The 21,143-nt window shown below is 39.0% G+C and overlaps 1 protein-coding gene across 2 annotated transcripts in view; it reads left to right on the plus strand.

Annotated features, from left to right (window-relative positions):
* The window catches only part of ZFAND3 (zinc finger AN1-type containing 3), a 291,436-nt gene that overhangs the window by 221,518 nt on the left and 48,775 nt on the right, over positions 1–21,143 (plus strand). For both annotated transcript variants that reach the window (XM_054978108.1, XM_054978100.1), the window contains 2 exons: positions 11,998–12,063; positions 19,837–20,007. In XM_054978108.1, coding sequence (XP_054834083.1) covers positions 11,998–12,063; positions 19,837–20,007 — 237 coding nt within the window. The remainder of the gene's footprint in view (positions 1–11,997; positions 12,064–19,836; positions 20,008–21,143) is intronic.

A 21,143-nucleotide genomic window follows, 5' to 3' on the forward strand; every position in this document is an offset into this window, starting at 1 on the left:
CCACTTAGGGCAAAAAACTATTATATGATCCAAGGTCTCTAACTTTCCTTGTCCACAGTCACAAACTCGTTCAGAATAAGGGAGTCCAGAGAAACGACCAGAAAGCACTTTAGAGGGGAAGGAGTTAAGTCTAGCCAATGTGAAGGCTCTGCGTTGAGCTGGAATCTTTAAAGAATAGCAATAAGATGGAATAGCCTCTGGGGGTGAAAGTCCCAGGGATAAGCCCGAACATGTACGTCTGGCTCTCTGGAGAGTACTGCTGTAATCGAGATCCTTTAGTTTTAATTTTATAACTCTTAGGGCCTCATTTGTCTGTAAAGATGTTATATCAATATCCAGAATTTTTAGGTTCTGGTTAATTAAATTAGTTCGGCTACTCTTATAGGTATCCTGCGAGATCAAATGTGCAAAACCTACTTTCCCTGAATTGTCCTTGTAAATTTCCTTGTTCAAGAACAACTTAAAGGCTGTAATCCATGCTCTCTTCTCAATTGAGGGTTGGGTGAATTCCACCCTAAGTGCAGTACCTGCTATGCATCTCGGGACTGCCGCTATCTCCCTCAAAAATGTGTGTAGAGGGGTGTTAAGGTTGTCGGATACAGCTTCAATCCACACTCCACACCCATAAAGTATCTGTGGGATAACCTTAGCATTAAAAATCCTAATGGCTGCTGGTATATGTTTTGCTCCTTTGGAGTAAAAGAATTTTTTAATTGCCATTGATGAAATGTTTGCGGCCTTCAGAGCAGCCTGAATATGTGGTTTCCATGATAGATTGTAATTAGAAGTGATACCAAGATAACTAAAGGAGGGGACTCTCTCCAAAGCCCCTCCAATTCCTTATTGTAGTACAAGAACATAGGAATATCTGAAAATGTTAAATATCCAGCATCTCACTCTCAGTGTTTAGAAATAAGGCATTGCTAAGGTTGCATTTTATATCACCTGTACCTTCTAAACATCAATGAAGGAAAGGGGAGAGAGACCCTTTATCATCACATTCAATGTGGCTGAATTATATCCTCAAAAATTTTAAAATCATCATTAATATAGCTAATTTTCAACATGGCCAAATCTTTGAATAGTTAAATCTTGAGATTGAAGCCATGAAAAGACAAGCCACATCCTTCAGCAAACTTGAAAAGCAGAATAATCTTGTTTGCAGAATAATCTGAAATTTTAAAAGTGGGGATTAACGCACATACCCAAATAATAGAAACAGCACCTATAGCTTTAAGAAATGGATGCCCTCAGTGGTTGTTGCTAGGTGACCACAACATATTGGCATCCATTTCCAGCCATGTTTCCTGTCAGTAAAAGGTAGGGGAAAGGGGGAAAGGCTCTTTCCATGGCTGTTATGGCCTTTGAGGGAGGACTCATCAGGGCAATGCCCAGCAACAACCTCTGGGCAACTTAATACCATGTGACCTGCATGGCTTACCCAGAACTGACTGCTTGAGCCTGTTCAGCAGCAGCCTCCCTCCTTACAATAAGGAATTATCAAATAGCCGTCCCAGCAGCCTGTCTTGTATAGTGGTTAGAGGACTAAGATCTGGGAGATCCAGGTTCAAATCCCCACTCTGCTGTCGAAGCTCACTGGGTGACCTTGGGCCAGTTTCACATTCTCAACTTAATTTACTTCACAGGGTCGTCGTGATGCTAAAATGGAGGAAAGACGAATGATGTAAGCTGCTTTGGGTCCCCATGGTGGGAAAAGGCAGTGTAAAAATAAAAGAATAAATATAGCTGAAGATGGGCAGATAAAAAGTAGATTGGTTGGTGGATGGGAATGAAGTAGGAAATGGGGAGCGACTGTGGGGCTTTCAGGAAAGGGAAAGAGGAAATAGTGGTGGAGGGGAAAATGAGATATCCCCTGCAACTCTTTGTGGGTCCTCTCCTTATAAAATCTTACTAGCAAATCTGTACCATTTCATGTATCCTTAAAGATGCCATTTATGCCACACCAGTTCATGCCATCTCTCTTACCCCTCCAATACGTACTTTAAAAAAAAAATTAAGGTGAACACTTATTGCGGTACGTTATGTTTGACCTCATTGTAATGTCAAGTCAAGTTTATTATTACAGTCTGCAACCAGTACATATAAAACCATTTGCAAATCAGTTTAAAAACAGTTGAGACTTGATACAGGGTACCTCATTGGAATGAATGAGAAAAAGGAAAGCACTATATATCTAGGATTATGAGGTCATCATCAAGCACACTATAGAATAGTGTGGGTGAAAAAGGCCATTTCAACTCCCTCTATCATTGAGAGCTAGCTTTTGAAAGTATTGAATTATCTGCAAAATAATAAACAGTAGTCTTGTTAAAGAATAATGTCATTTTATTCCAGTTTACACTTTGATTATAATAATAACAACATTCTATTTATATACCACCATTCAGTACAACGAAATGCCACACTCAGAGCTGTTTACAAAGTGTGTTGTTATCCTCACAGCAATCACCCTGTGAGGTGGGTGGGGCTGAGAGAGCTGTAACTGACCACTACATCAAACTTTCTAGACTAGAGCCCATTTCTTTAGATGCTGTGAATGGACCCTCATGTTCCTGTCATTTGATGTCGAAGATATATAATAATGTAGATATAATGTAGAAACTACAGGCAGAAATTATGTAAAATTCAAATCTAATAAAAAAAAAATTATGGATACTACTAAGCCAATTAACCCCTGTAATGGATGGGGAGTCCCATGTACTGCTATGATAGTTCACTTAAGTGAGAACTATCTTAGCAGTACATGAGTGATTAATCTCTGCCCTCAGGTTGGTCTGGGACTTGAGTAAAACCACAAGCCTTCCATTTACTTTTAAGGCAACAGGCGAACATGTCCACCACGTCTCTAGAATTAACATGGTTTGCACATTGTGTTAAAGTTCAGTTCTTAGAATGAATTGACTTTGTAAGTTGCCTTTAACTACTGTTAAGAACCACTTTAAATACCTTCAAATATACTCCCCGGACATTCCCTATTCTGTACAATGTAGCGCTAATGCTTAGGTAAATTTAATTTTTTTTATCTAAACTGATTTTTAGACAAATGTATGGGACTTTTAAAACTCTGACTGAATTGGAGTATATCAGAATCCAGGAACTGATTATTGCAGTATGTTTTTAAGTTGGAAGAATTAAAACTGCTTTGTGTTTAATTTATTAGCTGGTAACTTGGATGGCAACAGAAACGATGCCTAATGTTTTTCAGCTGAAAGCGGCTCTAAATGTTATGCTTATCACATGGAAACAATTCTGCTTGACTTGGCTTATTCCCATTGCTACTGTAACATGGCTGTAATGAACAGAACATAGATGTACTCACAAGACTAGGAAATAATGTGTGCTTACCAGTTAGGCAAAGACATTTTCTTGTATCAAGTGTACTGCGTAAGTCCTTTCTAAAACTGGAAAGAGAGGTATAATAGTGTATTATCCTGATTTAGAGTATTCAAAAATATTTTGTATGTATTCCATTAAACCTTAATAACAACTCTATACAGGAAGGCAGTATTGCCCTGGTATGGCAGTGAACAAAATCTGGTCTAAGAGCCAAAACAGACACAGGGAACTTTACAGGTCTCTGTTAGTTTGTAAAATGTAAATTGACCACGCAGTTGGAGTGGGAATTTAACCTTTCAAACCCTGCTTGCTTTCACTAATCAAAACTGGGCTTCTATTCATTTGTACATAGAAAACAGAATAAGGCAAATTATAAGGTAACAAACTAACCAAATTAACATACAATATACTTTAAACATACAGCTCAATATGAGTTGTTCAAAAGGTCCAATTTGTTTTAATATTGAGTTAAATTCTTTCCTCTTTGTAAAAAGGTTAATTTAATCATAATAAGAGTGTTTTTTAAAGTTATCAAACCATTCTTTTAAGCCAGGGACAACATCCTTCTTACAATACCTAGCAAATGTCAATCTAGCGACAGTAACGAGATGCAAAATAATATCATGAAACTGTTTCTCAACATTAGAAAGATCATTTAGAAAAAAATATCTCAGGTGACATAGGTACATTATGTTTTGACCTGCATTTATAGCTTCTCCTTCTTTTCTCCAATAAACTGCCGCACAAGAGCAATTCCAGCATAGATAATAAAATCTGCCTTGGGCAAATTACAATACCAATGACTTCCGGAGCTTAAATGATAAATTTTAGCAAGTTTTTTGTGGGGTTAAGTACCCCTGATGGATCGTATTAAAGATATTTTCACTAAAATGAAGACAAATTAAAAACTGAGAACCAGAAGAGTCTGTTTCCTACTTTGTTCAGAAATCAAATGTCCAATCATTTTATCCCATTTACTCTTGAAATTACTGCTACCAACATTACAACAAAGAATTATATTATACATACATAATATTAGATTTTTTTACATTGCCCAAAAGCCAGTTCTATCTCAGAAAAGTGTCTGAGCCCTTCCCATCTCAGAACAGTGGCATTCACAAAGTTCTTAATCTGAATGTATTCAAAAAGCTTAATCAAACCTGAACTTTTAGACCTAACTATTTCAAAAGACACTATTATTTACTATGAGAGAGTTATAGGTATTTAACTTAGGGTTTCCCACTTAAGAAGATACCTAATCGGATACCTTTGAGTCCTATCAAGGTCCCTTGTTCTTACTTTGTTCTTATACTTATCCAAGCATTGAAGAAGGTTATTTATAACAAAATCATCAAGATCTTTTTTCCCTGTCTTCCTTTTTCACCCACAAGAGAGAACTTAATGGCATTCTGACATAATATTGTTAAACAGCAATTTCCTTTGGATTTTTACCACCATTATAATCATTAAACTAGTGACCCAACCATGCCAATTTTGGGCATCATGATACTTTCCAATGATTGGAAAAACTAAGCTGTGATTTTTTATTATTATTTTGCATAATAAAGTGGCTTATCCTAGATTTCTTCTTATTCCAAACTATTTCAGCCCCTTTCTTAGTGATACTGCTAAAATTTAGACACGAAGATTAGTCATTAGATAACTCACAGTGAAATCCTGAGCAGAGTTACTCTAACTTAAACTGGAGTAACTCTGCTTAGGATTTCACTGTAAGTTTTGGCATAATCATTTCAGTTGTGTTTATCCTTCCAAACAGAGACATCAAAAGATTGCCATAAATCTAGTTTGCATTTAATGTCTCTAATCAGAGCTTTAAAGTATTAGCAAGAAACTTCATGTTATCTAAGCTAATTACTACTCCTAAATATATAATTCAGTTGCTCTTTATTTTCATATCTAGTATCCAGTTCTGAGGTAACTCACTTGCAGCCTATGCTGAGGGCGAGGAAGGAGGAGGCTAGGCAACAAACTCAAACCCACACACTTGACTGGAGTGAACAATTGGCCACAACTTTATTTAAAACAGCATGTAAGGACTGGAGCATTGGCAGTGCATGTGGATTGGATCCCAAAACATCGACTGACCCACCTGCCAGTTGATGACCCCTCCCCCTCAGACCACAGCTGAGGGGGGAACCAAGGAGTTGCATTAAGGGGAGAGATCACGTGGGTGTACACCTCTATGTGATTCCCCTTCCACCTGGGAGTGAATGTGCCCCAGCAGCCCCCGAGCTGGGCATGTACCTCCATCACTCACTCCCAAGATTCCTTATGGGAATCCCCTTAATGGGGAGCCCGGGCACACAGGCCCTGGCTCCCCCAAAAGCGATCCGATCCAATGGCCAACCACCAGATAAAGTTGTGACAAAAGAAGCAAAATAAAACAAGATGGGGAGCAGAGGGTGGGACTTCGCAGCCAGGAGCAGAGTGAGGAGGCACGGGGTGGCAGCTGTTTAAATATAAAACCACCAGACCAGAGTGGAAAATGCTTCCCTGAGGTCCAGTGTCAAGCTCTGCCCCCTGCAGTTCAATCCTGGCCACTTCTGATTGGGTGGCCAGGATTACGAACTAATTGGCTGCTGGCTCACCCCAAAGGATGCTGGGAGAGCCTCAAACATGGCAACCGCCATGCTCTGTCCTTCCTCCATGCTTGTGGCTGCAAACCATCCACACAGTGAGTCTGGCAGCTGCCACTTCTATTTAAATGTGTTAACAGTGCCTTAGTTTTTCCTATATTTACTTTATTACTAGAAACATCAGAATATGAATCTATTATTTTTTTTAGTTCTGTAGGGGGCTCTTTTACATTAGTTGAAAATAGAATATCATCAGCATATACATTTCTTTCATAATGAAACAAACCAATTTCTAGTCCCTTAATTTTTTCTGAAAATATTTGCAGAAACAAAAGATTCAATCAAAATATTTTTAAAAGAGCAGAAAATGGACAACCCTGTTTAATTCCTCTCTGAATTGGGACCTGGTAATACATTATTTATGTTTAGCCTTACATATGAGTAAGAGTATAAAATTCTTGCCCAGTCTAAGAATTTTACTCCAAAACCAAAGGTTTCCATGCTCTTTAAATGATCAAATTGACTCCTTTCTCTCCCTCTACAGCTCCCCTAAATTTAATTGAGGACCTCCTACTCCTATTATCCAAGTTATCTAAGGGAAGAAGAGGTGTCCAACACCAGCAGAGCTGAATAAAAGGACCCTGAACTAATGCAGCTCTCCTTCTGTGACCAGAAGGCCCTTCCCAACGAACCACCCCCACCCCCCACGTGCAAATGGGGGAGAAATACAAAGAGGAACTGTTATCTGTTTTCTTTTTGCTCACCCAGACAGACTGAACAGCAACTAGGAAAGCGAGTGGTGGGGAGCGCCTTCAGGGGTATCATATATAAAAGCTGAGCCATATTGGCGACAACTAACTTTTTATCCCTGTGCAGGCGCACTGAAGGGCCTGTGGGTGCGCCTGTGCCAGGATAAAAAGTGAGCCAGCAGTGCAACCTAGTGGGCCGCTGTGGGGCCTTGGGAGGTCCATGCCAGGCCTCCGTGCTGCCTGCAGTAGGCCTCTGAGAGGCTGCGGAGGCAGCGGGAAGGTGCAGTGCAGTCCTACAGCCACCATGGAAGTGGCAGGAAGGCCGTGCTCAGGGTGGGGCTCTCCATGGCCACTCTGGGGCTTTGGGAGGTCCACGCCAGGCCTCCATGCTGTGCTGGGGGGTGGGGCTGCCCACAGTTGCTGCAGGGGCTTGGGAGGTTCATGCCAGGCCTCTGTGCTGCCTGCAGCAGGCCTCTGAGGGGGCGTGGAGGCAGCAGGAAGCACAGATCCACCACCACTGCAGAGGTGGCGGGAAGGCTGCGCCAGGGGAGTAGGCATGTCCGTGGCTGCTACGGGGCCTTGGGAGGGCCATGCCAGCACAGCCCTTCCAAGGCCCCACTGCTAGAGCCTCTTGTATTTCTTCTCATAATGGGCTCTTTTACTAGTTCCCCTGTATTTTTCTTGCAGCAGCCCATGGAAAGCAGATGAGGAAGAGTTAGCATTTTGGACATCAGCAGAGCTGACTAAGAGGAGCCTGGAATAACATGGCTCCTCTTCTGTAACCACGTGAATAGAGACTTTTTTCTTTTTGCTCACCCAGACAGACAGAGCAAACAGCCAGGCAAGCAAGCAGCAGGGAGTTCCTTCTGGGATCCTCCCCAATATCTTTCCTGCACACACCACAAGGACAGCTCCAGAAGGGTATGGTCCTCCAGTAAGGACCAGGAGACACTATATGCTGCCAAAATCTCTTATATTACCTCTTTTGAGTTTGTAGATTTAAAAAGTTAACTCTTCCCTCTTATCTGTATAAGTGTTCCTGTTATTTGTTGTTTGTATTTGATATTAGCTTGATGTTGGTATATTTGGATATAGAGTTCTCCTCTTTTGCGAATGGAGTGATTACCTGAAAGATTTGTTATCTTTCCGCCGGGCCTGCAAGATGGAGATGTTCCGCCAGGCATTTGGTGGGGGCTAGGCTGTCCTCTTGCCAGCCAAAACACTGAAGACCGTCCACCACCCATGCAGGAGCTCCTAAAGTGTGACACAGGTCATTATGTAAGAGCCAGGTCCTGCACCTAAAATGCTGGATTTTAATATTTATACACACCATTTCAGAAATTTTATTGCACATGGAATAATGTTTTAAATGTTTATTTACAATGTTTTTATTGTTTTAAACTGTATGTTATAAATTGTATGTTGTTACACCGCCTTGAGCCCGTCCGACAGGGAGGGCGGTCTGGAAATGTAATAAATAAATAAATAAATAAATAAATAAATAAATAAATAAATAAATAAATAAATAAATAAATAAATAAATAAATACAATGCATAGTTATCAGGTCTAGTTTACTTTAAAAGCTTGTTAAAGTTTTACGTAGGTCTAGTCTGTTTTAAAAGATTGTTAAGCCTATGTAGTTTAAACTTGGCTGTTTTTTAATAAGCTTTATTCAGCTTGACAGTGCTGTTTCTGAAGTAGTAGTTTTGTTTTTGTTCTAATGCTGGAAGGAACAATTAATTAGGTAGCTTTATTTTAAGTAACTGTTAGTTGATTATTTCTACTTTGTAACTGGCTAGAGCTCAGATAGTAAATTAGAGATGTATAAGAAGAAAAATAATCAGGAGACATCTGAAACAAATTAGCCTTCTCAATCTTTCCTTTTTGAATTTTAAAAATTTGAAGAAAGAATAATGTAAGTCATTGAAAGAAAGGTAGATGCCATTGATAAACATTTAGCTCTTAATGAAAAGAAAACTGAAGAAATTCTTTAAAATTTTTGAGAATTTAATGATCAACCGGAAACAGTTGAAATCAAAACTTGAAATTTCAGACTCCAATTTTACTAGAAATGATATGGTAATAAACAAAAATGATAAATTAGCTGAATTATAAACTTCTGGAATTGGAAGATAAGATTCGAGGAAGGACAGTTTATAGGAGAACATCTTTTTTTTTCTTTAAAATTACTAATACAGCAGAGAGCCTGGTTCCAGTTAGCAAAACCAATTGGCATTTTGAGGTTAAATCCACCCTTTCTTTCCTTTTGTCCCCAATCTGAATCACACCAACTCAAGCAACTAACTTTTTATGAACCAATGGAGAGAGATCTGTGGAGGTTGTCCTGTACGATTTTGGCCGTAAGGCCAAATTTAACTGAAGTCAAATTTGAACATGCAAGTTCGTGACTTGCATTTATGTAGTATGCTTTGCTAGCAAGGCTAATTTTTGGATGCAAGCGTATTGGATAATTAATAACTGCAGAGCTAACAGCCTTTCCGTACATCTAGAAGCAAAGTTTTGCAGAACTCTTTTGTGTTCAGTTATTGATGCTTAGATATCCACCTATTGCTGAAATTTTGTAATTTTATGCAATAAGGTTACAATCAGTTATCATAGTTGCAAAATGATATAATTGCCATTTACATTTGCTGTCAATTTATTTCACCTTAAGTGCATAGGGTTGTGTGTATTACTGTAATTCAGCAAACAATTACTGTAATATTGCAAACAATTATTGGGTTGTTGGTCTTAACAAGGTCTCTTGAGAATTGTTTTAAGATGATGTATTTTGAGGGCTGCTGAGAAATCTAGAAGCCAATTACCGATGGCTAGAACATTGCAGTTTTTTTCTTTTCATATCACGTTGTCTTTAAACAGCATATAAAAGATTATATAATTTCTTATAAGTGCCACTTGAACAGTCCATCTTTTCTGTCACCTTGCACACTCTTTAGGTTAACTTTTTAATAGTAGCAGAATTAAACTTTCTTACTGATGACCTCATTGTAAGAGTTGGAATCCAAAGAATTGTTTAGAGTTAGCCAAGGAGTTTGTTGTAGTACAGTAGAAACCTGCTTCCTCCCCTTCCCCCACAAAACCCTTATGTCCCAGAATTCTGGTGAAACTCCCTTCAAAAGCAGTTTCACACTGGCCTGAGGAAAACAAGTCAAAAGTCTTTTTAGGTTCAATTTCTTAAGTTTATGGTTCCATAGATACATACACTGCCGGCGTTATAATAGAGGCGGGGTAGGCGATGGCCGCGAGCGCTTCTTTCCGAAGGAGGCGCCGTTGCCTGGCCCCAGCCCCTCCTCCAACAACACCTCAGCCTGACCCAGCGCTAGAGCAGCAGCCAGTGACGCTTCATGCCTCTTGTGCCTCTCAGTTCTCCCCGGCTGGCAGCCAATCCCCTCCCTGGCTCTCCATGTGGTGTTTGTGTACACACCGGAGCCCCGCTCCACCCTGCCCCGCTCTCATTGTGAGCGTCCTGGTGCGCGCGCTGCGCAGGCTGGCAGAAGCTCTGGGGCGCAGCCGCAGCCCTGCCCCCACTCCAAGCAGAAGCGCGTGCTGGCCTCTTGGGCTGATTAGCAGCACGAAGCGCAGAGGTTGGGCAGGGAAAGTCTGCAATTTCTGCAAGAGACGGGACCTGCCTGCATTGTGGGGCCTGGCGGGGGATCAGGCACAGCACAGTGTGCACACATTTGGAAAGTTTATTATCTGTCTGTGTTGCAGCCCAGGGTTGAACTAGCAGAATGATTCTGCTCCTGATGTAATGAACAGCTTGTAAAGCATTTCTGGAAACTCCCATTCACATTCAGTGTACAGGTGGAACAATGCAAGGTGTATGGGATTTCCATCCTTCATATTTTCCCTTGCATTCCTGCTGTACAAAAGGATGAATGTGCTAAAAAACAAAATTTCACCTTAGAATGACACCTTAATGTCAACCTGGATAGAAGCTCTCTTGGTGATTCACAGCAAAAGAAGAATCCAGGCAAAGTAAATTTCCAAAAATAGTTTTATGAGAATGCACACACAGGTTGCTGACATCCTCCTCCTCCTAATCTCCTGACATCCCCATTTTCATCCTGCCAGGAAAAAAAAGCATGCAATTGGAAGGGGTGTGCATGTTTAATACAGGGTTTCCATGTCTGTGTTGTGTTTGGACAACCTTCTTTATTTATGGTGTTTAAGACATGGTAGGTGACAAGATGCTGCTCCCCCAGTTTGCTCAAAGGAGAGACAGGCAGACCTTTTAAAATCTGGACTTTCCTAAAGCTTTGGTTGCCAACAGCCAGGAGGCAGTAGCAGAGTATAAATTAGTGCTGTCTCTGCCAAACCATTCTGTTCCTTGTGCCATTTATGCATCTGCAAACTCCTGCCACTGTCCAGGAGATCAAAGTTTGGACAGACTACTGTCAGTTCATATTCAACCTTTCTCACTTGGCCTCACCTTCCTCACAGGGTTGTTGTTGGGAGGATAAAAATGTAAAATGAGGAAGAGAGAACCTTGCATGCCCTGTGAAAACCTTGCAAGAGAAAAGGCACGCAAAGTAAGATTTTGACGTGCCTGAAATGAAAACATGCAACAGACATAATTTTGACATTACAGTTCACAGATTTATTCAAAGTTATTTGTGATTTGTTATCTGTTTCCTGTTTAAGAAAGAAAAACAAAAGATTTATTGTTATTTATTCTCACACTTATTTAAAAATTTAAATTTAAATTAAGAAAAAATTAAATTAAAAATGTAAAAAGTTTTAAGTTTTGCAATTTTCATTTTTCCTACATTTCTTCTGTTTTTTATAATTGGTTAGTGGGGGAGGGGCGCAAGTAGGTATCTTGCCTCAGGTGTCAGAAACCCTGGCACCGGCCCTGGATACATAGCAAACATAAAGATGAATTAGAAAGTAAGACATGAGGGAAAAATAGAAAAATATGTTGCATTTCCTTTGATCTGGCTCATCCATTAAATTTGTATGTGGGTAATGCAAGTTTTCATTATCTATGCATCTTTGAATTAATCTCTGTTTCAGAGAATCATAGAGTTGGAAGGGGCCTTACAGACCATCTAGCCCAACCTGATTTCCAGTGCAGGAACAGCCTAAAGCATCCTCAACAAGTATTTGTCCAGCCACTCCTTGAAGACTGCTAATGAGAGGGAACCTTCCACGTCCCTAGGCAGCCGATTCCACTGCTAGATTCTTAACATGGAGAAGTTTTTCCTAATATCCAGCTGTTTCCCTCCTGAAAAAGTAATTTCTTAAAACTAACTCCGTTTTCTGTTTCTAGGTGGGCCATGCACAGATACAGCTCATGTCTCCTTAACCACACCAACCAAAAGATCTTGTGATTCAGGTAAATTTTTCTTTTTCTTTTTATTTATGTCATTTATAGTCCACCTTTCTCACTGAGACTCAAGGCGGATTACACAGTATGAGATTAATACAATCAATATCAAGTACATTTCAATACTATATCAAGGACATTTCTATAAACAATGCCATAGGGTAAATAGATACAAGTTTAAAAGACATAGTATTAGCAAGAATCCAATACGGAGTAGAAAAAATACTGAAACAGAACACAATCAATTCTAGGACTGACATTAGACAACATGGAGCACAGGTGGTACATAGGAGTACGTATTTAAAGCAACAGATAATATGTAAGGCAACATAGTGGTGAAGTCTACAGTGCCTAACTCATTAGCAAAGCATCTGAGACCACATCCCTACAATACAGCCCTCCCATTTGAGTAAAAATTACATAAATTACAATTAATTGATTCTCTTATATAATCTCTATTAATAAGATAATTAACTGCTTCCTTATTGAAGTGAAACACATTGTATATTATATTAAAACAATTATCCATAAATTATATATCTTTAATAAATAATAAAACATTTATTCTCTTCAAAATATTACAGCATTGAACAATTATACCCCCAAAATGTGCTTTCCTGAAGAGTTCTACTTACGCAATAAAAATATTTTTAAAATTGTGAATATAATTCTTCAGGAGATCCTCAAAATGGATATAGGGCTATGTACTATGATCTAGTAGTACCTACTGTACCAGGGTCAGGCTGTCAGCTGTAGTGGGGTGAAAGATAGAAGTGCCAGAGGGGGCTTATGTATAGTAGTGAGCTATGCATAGTAGGAGAGACCAGTATTTAAAATAAGTTTGATAATTAAGAACAAGCCTTGGTGTGTTGTGACTCTGAATATGGTTATGCAGTTGGATATGCAGAATGTAGAAATGATCAAGAACTCTCAAAACTATCTGAGTAGCCTCATTTGAAGTGGGGTTTTCACTGGCTCTATACATAAACAAAGTAAAATCTGCCCTATTAAGTAGGAATTAACATTATCAGAATCTTTCGTCTCTTCCCAAGTACAAAATAGACCCTAAAACTAATTCATAGCAATTTTTCTTTTTTTAATATTAATGCAGTCTAGAGAGGTATCTTAAAGCTCAGGCTCATAACACAATTGAGTCTTTGAGTTGCAAAGAAATATGCTGCAATTGTAACTGCATCAAAAAATGAAACTAACAGATTAACGCGTGGGTTCTCTGTTCACAAGACTGCAGGATGTATTTGTTCAAAACATTTAATTCTTCCCTTATCATAAAAACATCCTGAATAGCTAACAAGTAATCCAAATAAAATTCAATATAATATAAAAACGAGAACAAGAAATCATTAAAATCAGCTAAAACAGCTGACAAACATAGCAATGAGAATAAAATCAAACATGGGGGATGTTTTGCAATCAAAGGCTAAAGTTGGAACAATGTCATTGTCTATATGGATGCATTATATGACTGGAGTGCCACAACATTAAAGATCCTGTCTTTCGTTGCAATCTACCTGATCTTCTAATCAGGTCACTTGGAGCATGGCCTCTGAACCTGATTGTGGAGAATGGGCTGTTCCATAGGGGAGAAGGCAAAGTGTTAGAGATCCCCTCATTCCAAATGGTTTAAGATTTTATAGTTCAAAAACATCCTGAGTGACTAACAGAACTTTGAATTGTGCCAGGAAACTAAGTGGGAACAACTGAAGATGTTATAATACTTATGAGTACTGCTCAGACTTGATTTAGTTGGAAAATGCACTGGAAAAGGATTTCATAGGAGGATTTCCTTCCAAGATTGCTGGTATTTTTCACTCTTCCAGGGTACTAAAGAGGAGCCATCAAGAGCAGTTTTTGCTCAGAGAAAGAGCTTAGCTGATGGTAGTTGATGGCTAGTTGCATGGCAGTACATCCTTTTATGATGAGAAGATTTTAAAAGCTCTGAGTGTTGTCTTTTAGTCAGTGCTACATGAAAGGGTAAATCGCTTATTAAAGGGATGGGCTATCTGCTTTGTACACAGAAGGTGCTTGGTTAATTCCCTGGCATTGCCAATTAAAAGAATTAGTGAAAGACCTCTGCCTGAGACTCAGGAGAGCTGTGGCCAGTCTGAGTAGACAATACTAACCTTGATGGATCAATGGCCTGACTGAGTATAAGGCAGCTTCGAGGGCTTGTTTCCTTTTTGCTGCATCAAATCCATTTGTTATTCAGTATATTTGAGTGATCTTGTGTCGTTGCTGTTCTTTCTTTCAAAGCTAGCAAGTGTTTCAAATATTAAAAGATGTTTCTGAATTTTTTATTGCTATCCTTCATTTCTGTTTCATTTTTTAGAACTTGATCATTATAAAGAATTAAATGGATTTCCCTTATCCATATTAGCCCTCCCTCAAAAGTTATTGTATTTTTGTTGGTGTTAGGTCTCTAGCTTATGTTGTCATGTACTCCACCAGCGCCATAGGAACAAGTTTCTCCATTTATATAGAGATGCTTTTGTTATAAGGCAATATCAATACTTGAAGGGGTTTCTTGAGGTACTCTTGATGACAAATTATGCATTACCTGCTAAAGTGTGTAATGGTATTCCAGAGATTAGTTTGTATAAAGAAAAGTAGGCTTTTTGTTCAGAAAGGAGAGGGAGGAGCACAACTCTTCTTGCCCATTAGTGTTCCAGTTCAGCTCTCAGCCACCAGACTGCTTTTTCCTTGTCAAATTCCAGTTGCACATTTACCTTAAACCCTTTCCCAAACTGCTTTTGTTCTCACAAAAAAAGGTGGTTGTGTAGTACTAAAATATGTGTGCTTGCAATTTTTTCCTTTGCAGCTAGAATAGTACCTTATTTGCAGCTACTTCTTGCAAGATCAACAGTTCCACCAGATGACAAGCTTGTCCGTATGCTTTTCTTGGAGAAGGTCCTAACATCAGTTCTTGGTTAAATACCAATTAAAGGATCTCAGGAAGTCAGTGTTGCAAGGAATCTTTCTCTGCTTAATACTTTGAAGAACTGCTTACAGTCAGATGAGACAAAACTGAGTTATATGGACCAGTCTCTATAAACCAGTTACATCAGTTCATATATGTCCAACATGATTTTTCTAAATGTGTATGATATAGTTCCACCATAGCAACCAAGGCTAATTGGCTGACTGCTGGTTGTGCTTTGCTAAATGGGGGGGGGGGGGGCAACATGCTGCAGCTGTGAGTTTTTAATGCTTCTAAAGATGATAATTTACCTGGACGTGCAAGAAAATAAGTATGGTAGAAGTACCAAATCCAACAATTAGATCTTGGCTATGTAATAAATTTCCTCATTCGTGTCATTTTTTTCAAGGATAACAAGCTCTGGTCCTGCCATTAATTAGATATTCTATTGCTCTGCAGAGGTAAAGTGTCTGTGCTAACAATATAAAAAGGTTAAGCTTTTATTATTTCTTTAAAAAACTTTGAAATGGTTTTGTTGTTTCAGTTGACCTTTAAGGTGCTCTTTAGTGTTTAACTGGTAGAGGTCACTGTGTTACGAATCCAGCCATCTTAGGGCCTTCTCACTGATGATAGAACACCCACAAAGTTACCCTGTACGTCATCAGTCCTGGCAGTGACAGCACCCATTAATGACACGTTTTTTACCTTGCTCAGTTCTCAGCTATACTAATAGAACAGCACATCAAGCAAGGCTGTAAATAAAAGTTATTACCTAATAAGTGGGCAGTGAAGTGGAACGTACAGGAACTGAGGCATAGAGGCCTTATTACTGCTCATCAGCAATTATAAACAGGATAAAGTGTCCAAGACTTGCAATGACACAGCAAAGGCTAATAGAGGCTTGGAGATAATGTACCAGAATACCTTGATGGATGCTGATGGAATTTTATTGTCTCGCTTTTGCTGCCTATTTCTGGTATCAATTGTATTATCTTTTCTATATTGCCACATCTCTTGGGAAAGATAGATCAGTTTACTCTCTGGATGAAATATGGAGATCCCAGCCATACTTTTCATTGACTTCCATGGATTGAGATATAAAAAAATTGCAAAATAACCATGGTTGCAACACAAAATCGCTTATTCTAGTATGTAACATTTCAGGGTACTTTGTAACCATATTCTCCAATACTTTGAGGCCATGGCACTGCAATTTGGAGGATACTTGATACCATGACTAACAAGAAAATGTTGAGTTTTATCTCCCCTGGTTAGAAAAAAGGAAATATTTTATTGCTGTCTCTCTTTTCCTCCCTCTTAAAGTTCTGTGCATCATAATGGTTGACAAATGCACTATGCACCCTGACTGCTCTTATTTTTATTTAATGTGAAATAAAGAAATTATGATATCTTCAGCAAGCACTTAGGAAACATTTCACAGTGCTTCATTGTAGACAGTTCCCACCTACCTTAATGAAAATGCATTAAACCCTAATATGAAAAGAAGCTGGGGGGTTATAATAATCATTAGTAGCTGCAAAACTGTTTTAACATCTGTGTATTATGTTTTATTATCAGCTGCTGCATGTTATGTGCTAGCAAAGGAGAACCGGAGATATCAAAGACGTTTTCCATCCTGGTTTTTTATTTCTTGTTAAGACCTTCACATCTACCTCAACATGCTTATGATGTGTTCAAGTGAAGAGTCCTAAGATGCCTATTATCAATATATTTGTAGAAGACAAGCTAAAAATCCATGTTCCGGGCATGGCTTTTCTTTTTATCAATTGAACAACATTTCTCCTCTAAAGATGGACATAAAAATGAACATGTTATAACACATGAGAGCATTTCCATACAGAAATTATGTCTGTGTAGGAAAATTGTTTTGTCTGAAGTGTTAGCACTTAAGTAGGCTACCTTTTGGAATATTCAGTATTCAAACCCACATCAGAAACCCGAAGCGCACACCCCTAGTTTGTACATTTTGGAAATAATGTGTCCATCATTTGTACAAAGCTCTTTTGCAAATTCTGTCTTATTGTAGTCAAAGCCCCATAATTTTTTATCTGACTTAAGCCTTTCCAGCAATTGTGCATAGAAGAACCATTGACATTTATACCCTTTAGCTATTAGATCTTCCCTTGTCTTCAGTTTACACTTTTCTTGTGAGAATTCTAATCTCCATACATCAACCATCTCAGTTTAGTTGTCATTTCACCTCTATAAAAAGCTTCCTGTGTTGAAATACAAAGCTGTCTTCTGTGATAGTCTCAGTTTATATTTATTCCAAATTCTTAAGATGGCTCTCCTAATAGTGATTTTTAAAGTCTATGTTGACCTTTATTATACCACAAATAAGCATGCCATCCGAATCTCAGGGCATGACCTTCCAAAGTCAAGAGCCTATCATTTCTCAGAAGCATCCATTCCTTCATCTACATTAGACATGAGGAAGCAAAGTGCAACTTCAAGCCCGGTAGACCTATGCCGCCTCTTTCCTTTGCATCTTGTAAAATTTTGTATTTAACTCTTGTTTTTTTCCCTTGCCATACAAATTTGATATATCCTTTTGCCACTGTTTAAATGGTACATCTGAAGTTAACACAGGTATTGGCTGGAACAGAACTCGCCTCCTAGGTAAAACATTCATCTTAATAAGTGATATTCTCCCCAACAAGGACAGCTGTAATTTATCCCATCTTAACATATCCTTTTTAATTTCTTTCCATGTCTTAACACAGTTATTTTGAAATAGCATACAACTCATCCTCATCAGCATAATGCCTAAATATTTTACCTTTTTTATTTCAACCTTGAAACCTGTTATTCTCATAAGTTCTTCCTGGCTTTTGGTATCCATTTTCGTTAACATTTTTGTTTTCTGTTTGTTTATTTTGAAACCTGCCAGAGTACCAAATTCTATCAACTTCTCCATCAATGTTTCAATTCCCTCTAGTGGATCTTCCAAGATTAAAACTAAATCATCTACAAAGCCTCTTAGTTTATATGACTTTTTTAATTTTTACGTTTCTAATCCTTTCTTCCTGTCTGATGTCTCTATTCAAAACCTCCAACACCAAAATAAAAAGAAGCGGTGACAATGGACATCCTTCTCATGTTCCTTTTTGTATCTCACATGGTTTAGTTAATTCTCCATTAACAATAATTTTAATAATTTTAATAATTTTAATAGTCTGTGAAGTGTAAATTGATTTCACCCGTTTTATAAAATTCTCCCCAGAATTCATCTTTTCTAAAACTTGGAACAAGAAAATCCGTTTCAGATTGTCAAAGGTCTTCTTCACATCCAAGAAAATTAGAGCTGCTTGTTTTTCATTGTGTTTATCTAAGTATTCCACTATATCCAGTACAGTTCTAACATTGTCTTTCAACTGTCTTTTGGGCAAAAAACCACTTTGATCTTCATGAGTAAAGTCTTGGAGAACATACTTAAGTCTGGTTGTTGTGGATTTTCCGGGCTGTATAGCCGTGGCCTTGGCATTGTAATTCCTGACATTTTGCCAGCAGCTGTGACTGGCATCTTCAGACTTAAGTCTTTATGCTAATATTGTGGTAAATAGTTTGTAGTTGATATTCAACAGTGATATAGGTCTATAATTTTATGCTCGTGTCAAATCTTTCCCTTCTTTGACTATCAATGTAATGTTAGCAACTTTCCAAGTCTCTGGAAGCTATTTTTAATTGCAACTTCGTTTGTCTGCATATGCTTTAGGTAGAGTTGAGAACATTTTATGTACATAGCGTTTTGAGAATTGTTTGCAGAATAAATCCAGAATATCTTATCCTGATCTAAAACTTTCCTAGGGTGTGCTCCTATACAGAGAAGGTACAAAGCTCTGCCAGCCCTGTGAAATGCTTTAAGTTGCCCATGTCCTTCCATATTTGCAGAAGCGAAATATTATCTTCTTGCTTACCCCACCCCACCCCCCACCTTGATGATTCCAGCTGAGAATTCTAACCACTTGGCCACCGCTGGAAGAATATGCTCATGTAATCTGTTTGAGAGTGCTTATACTCACTGTAGTATTCTGAATGTACAAGCATAACGTGTGGTGGAAGCTCTTTTCTTATAAGTGGCTTACCCAAAGCACCTTTCAATTTAAGTTTCATAAAGAAATATTTTCCTGTCTCTCCTTTCCTGAACAATAACATTTTCCGTTGAGAGGAAAAAAGTGCAAATAAGGTTATTAAAATATGTAGTGCCATGACTATCTTCATCCTCAGAGGATTCTGAATCGGCAGCAAGCATGTACATGTTGCAGTTTCGTTTATCTTGCCTGTGTATAATCATTTACATTTAGATAGTTATCTTTGTAGAGAGAGGGGGACACAGTATGGTGCTTTCATGGACTGCCTTTCGTTATTGGAGCTATAGCTAGCAAACTGTGCCCTCAAAATATCTCTCCTGCTTAGTCAGGAAATAGGCCAAATTTGTGTTCAGTTGTTTTGCATTTTTTGCATAGGAGTGGAGGACTGAAGATGGGCAGGAGAAGATAAATGAGATGAAAACCAAAGGTTGCAATTGTCTAGAATAGTGGTCTCTCCGTTTGCCAGTGCAAAATCAGAACAATAACCAAGAGTTACCCAATTTATTTTATGAACAAGAAGAGAATCTGATAGAGAACCAAGCTAATGGCTCCCTTATCTGATTCCTGTTTTAGTTATAAAAGAACGCATATGTGTACAAGGGAGTAAGAAGCAACGTGCTGTTTGCAAGAGAGTCTGCATGCAAGTTGCACACCATTAATTTCATGACTGGAGTAACAGGCCTCAGTGGAAAAAAGGCTAACATTATATTCCAAATATTTTTCTCAATACAACAGATTCACAGTCAGAGAGTGAGGCTTCACCTGAGAAGCGGCCACGTTTACTGGAGGACAGTCATGATAGATCTGAAGAAATCAGCCGTTCCAAACAGAAGAGCAGACGCAGGTGTTTCCAGTGCCAAACAAAACTGGAGTTGGTACAGCAGGAACTGGGATCATGTCGTTGTGGTAAGGGTTGGCTGCCAGCATCAAAATTACTGTTTCCTGTCCTATAATGTCAAAGCCCTTTTCACATCTGGATAAAATCTGAATTGCTTTGTTATGCATTTTTACGGGTGTAAGCAGCAATACAGTCTGTAAAATACTGTAAAGTGGTTACAACCTGATAAAAAGCTAAAATCCATTCACAGGTACACTAAATAGAATAACCAGACTGAGCCTGGCAACCAGCAGGAGGGTTGAGGGTGTGAACATGGGGGAGGTGTTTGACACTGCTTATGACAGTATGTCACTTCCAGGTACATTCCAGAAGTGACAATGGGTAGCTCTAGCAATCACTGGAAACTCTATAGTGGTTCCTGGAACTACGCATTGTCACTTCCAGGTTGTAACTGGAAGTAGAGTTGCCAGGTCCCCTGGGATCCAAACCAAGGTAAGGTAGGGTCATAGAGGGGTGTGCACGGGAATAACATGCATGCACACTCTGAAGCCTTCGTTGTCGCACCAGGAATGACATCATTCCCAGCACGACAATGAAGGTGTGCTCCAGAGCTTCCAGACCCAATCCCTGCACTCCTCCGTGCCGCCAACAGTCAGGTAAGAGGCGATGGGGAGGGGCAGGGCAGAGGCTGGGAACCCTACCTGGAAGTGACATACCAGCACAAAGGCCTGCCACATCTTACATGGTGAGACAACATGAAAAGAAACCCAGGGAAGTTTCTCAATATGGTGTCATTCTTGCTAGAGAAAACTTATGGGTGCCTGTTTTTGTTCTCCAGCAAGGTAAAAGCAGTTCAGGGGGAGTTTTTTCCAATGGAGAAAAACAGTAGGGGATGCAAGTGTCAAAGTTTCCTTTCTTTCCCACAGTGTTCTGCTCCTCGATCATATAATCCCAGAGGCTTCATTTGCTTTTAAAAAGTCATTTAAAATAAACACTAGGGGAAGGTGGTGTAGTTGAGGCTTCACTATAACACGTTTCTGCTGGGCATGGTTGAGCAATATTTGCTGTTCTGTGGCCGCTGATATCAATGTTTGAAGGAAGGAGCTTGGTTTAGTACCTTTCTGAACTGTATACCTGCAGACACAAAGTTTATAGTACTAGATAAAGTAAAAACATTAATTATTGTTGTTATTGTTACTAATGT

Source organism: Eublepharis macularius, chromosome 1 (assembly GCF_028583425.1).
Source record: "Eublepharis macularius isolate TG4126 chromosome 1, MPM_Emac_v1.0, whole genome shotgun sequence".
Classification (NCBI taxonomy): domain Eukaryota; kingdom Metazoa; phylum Chordata; class Lepidosauria; order Squamata; family Eublepharidae; genus Eublepharis; species Eublepharis macularius.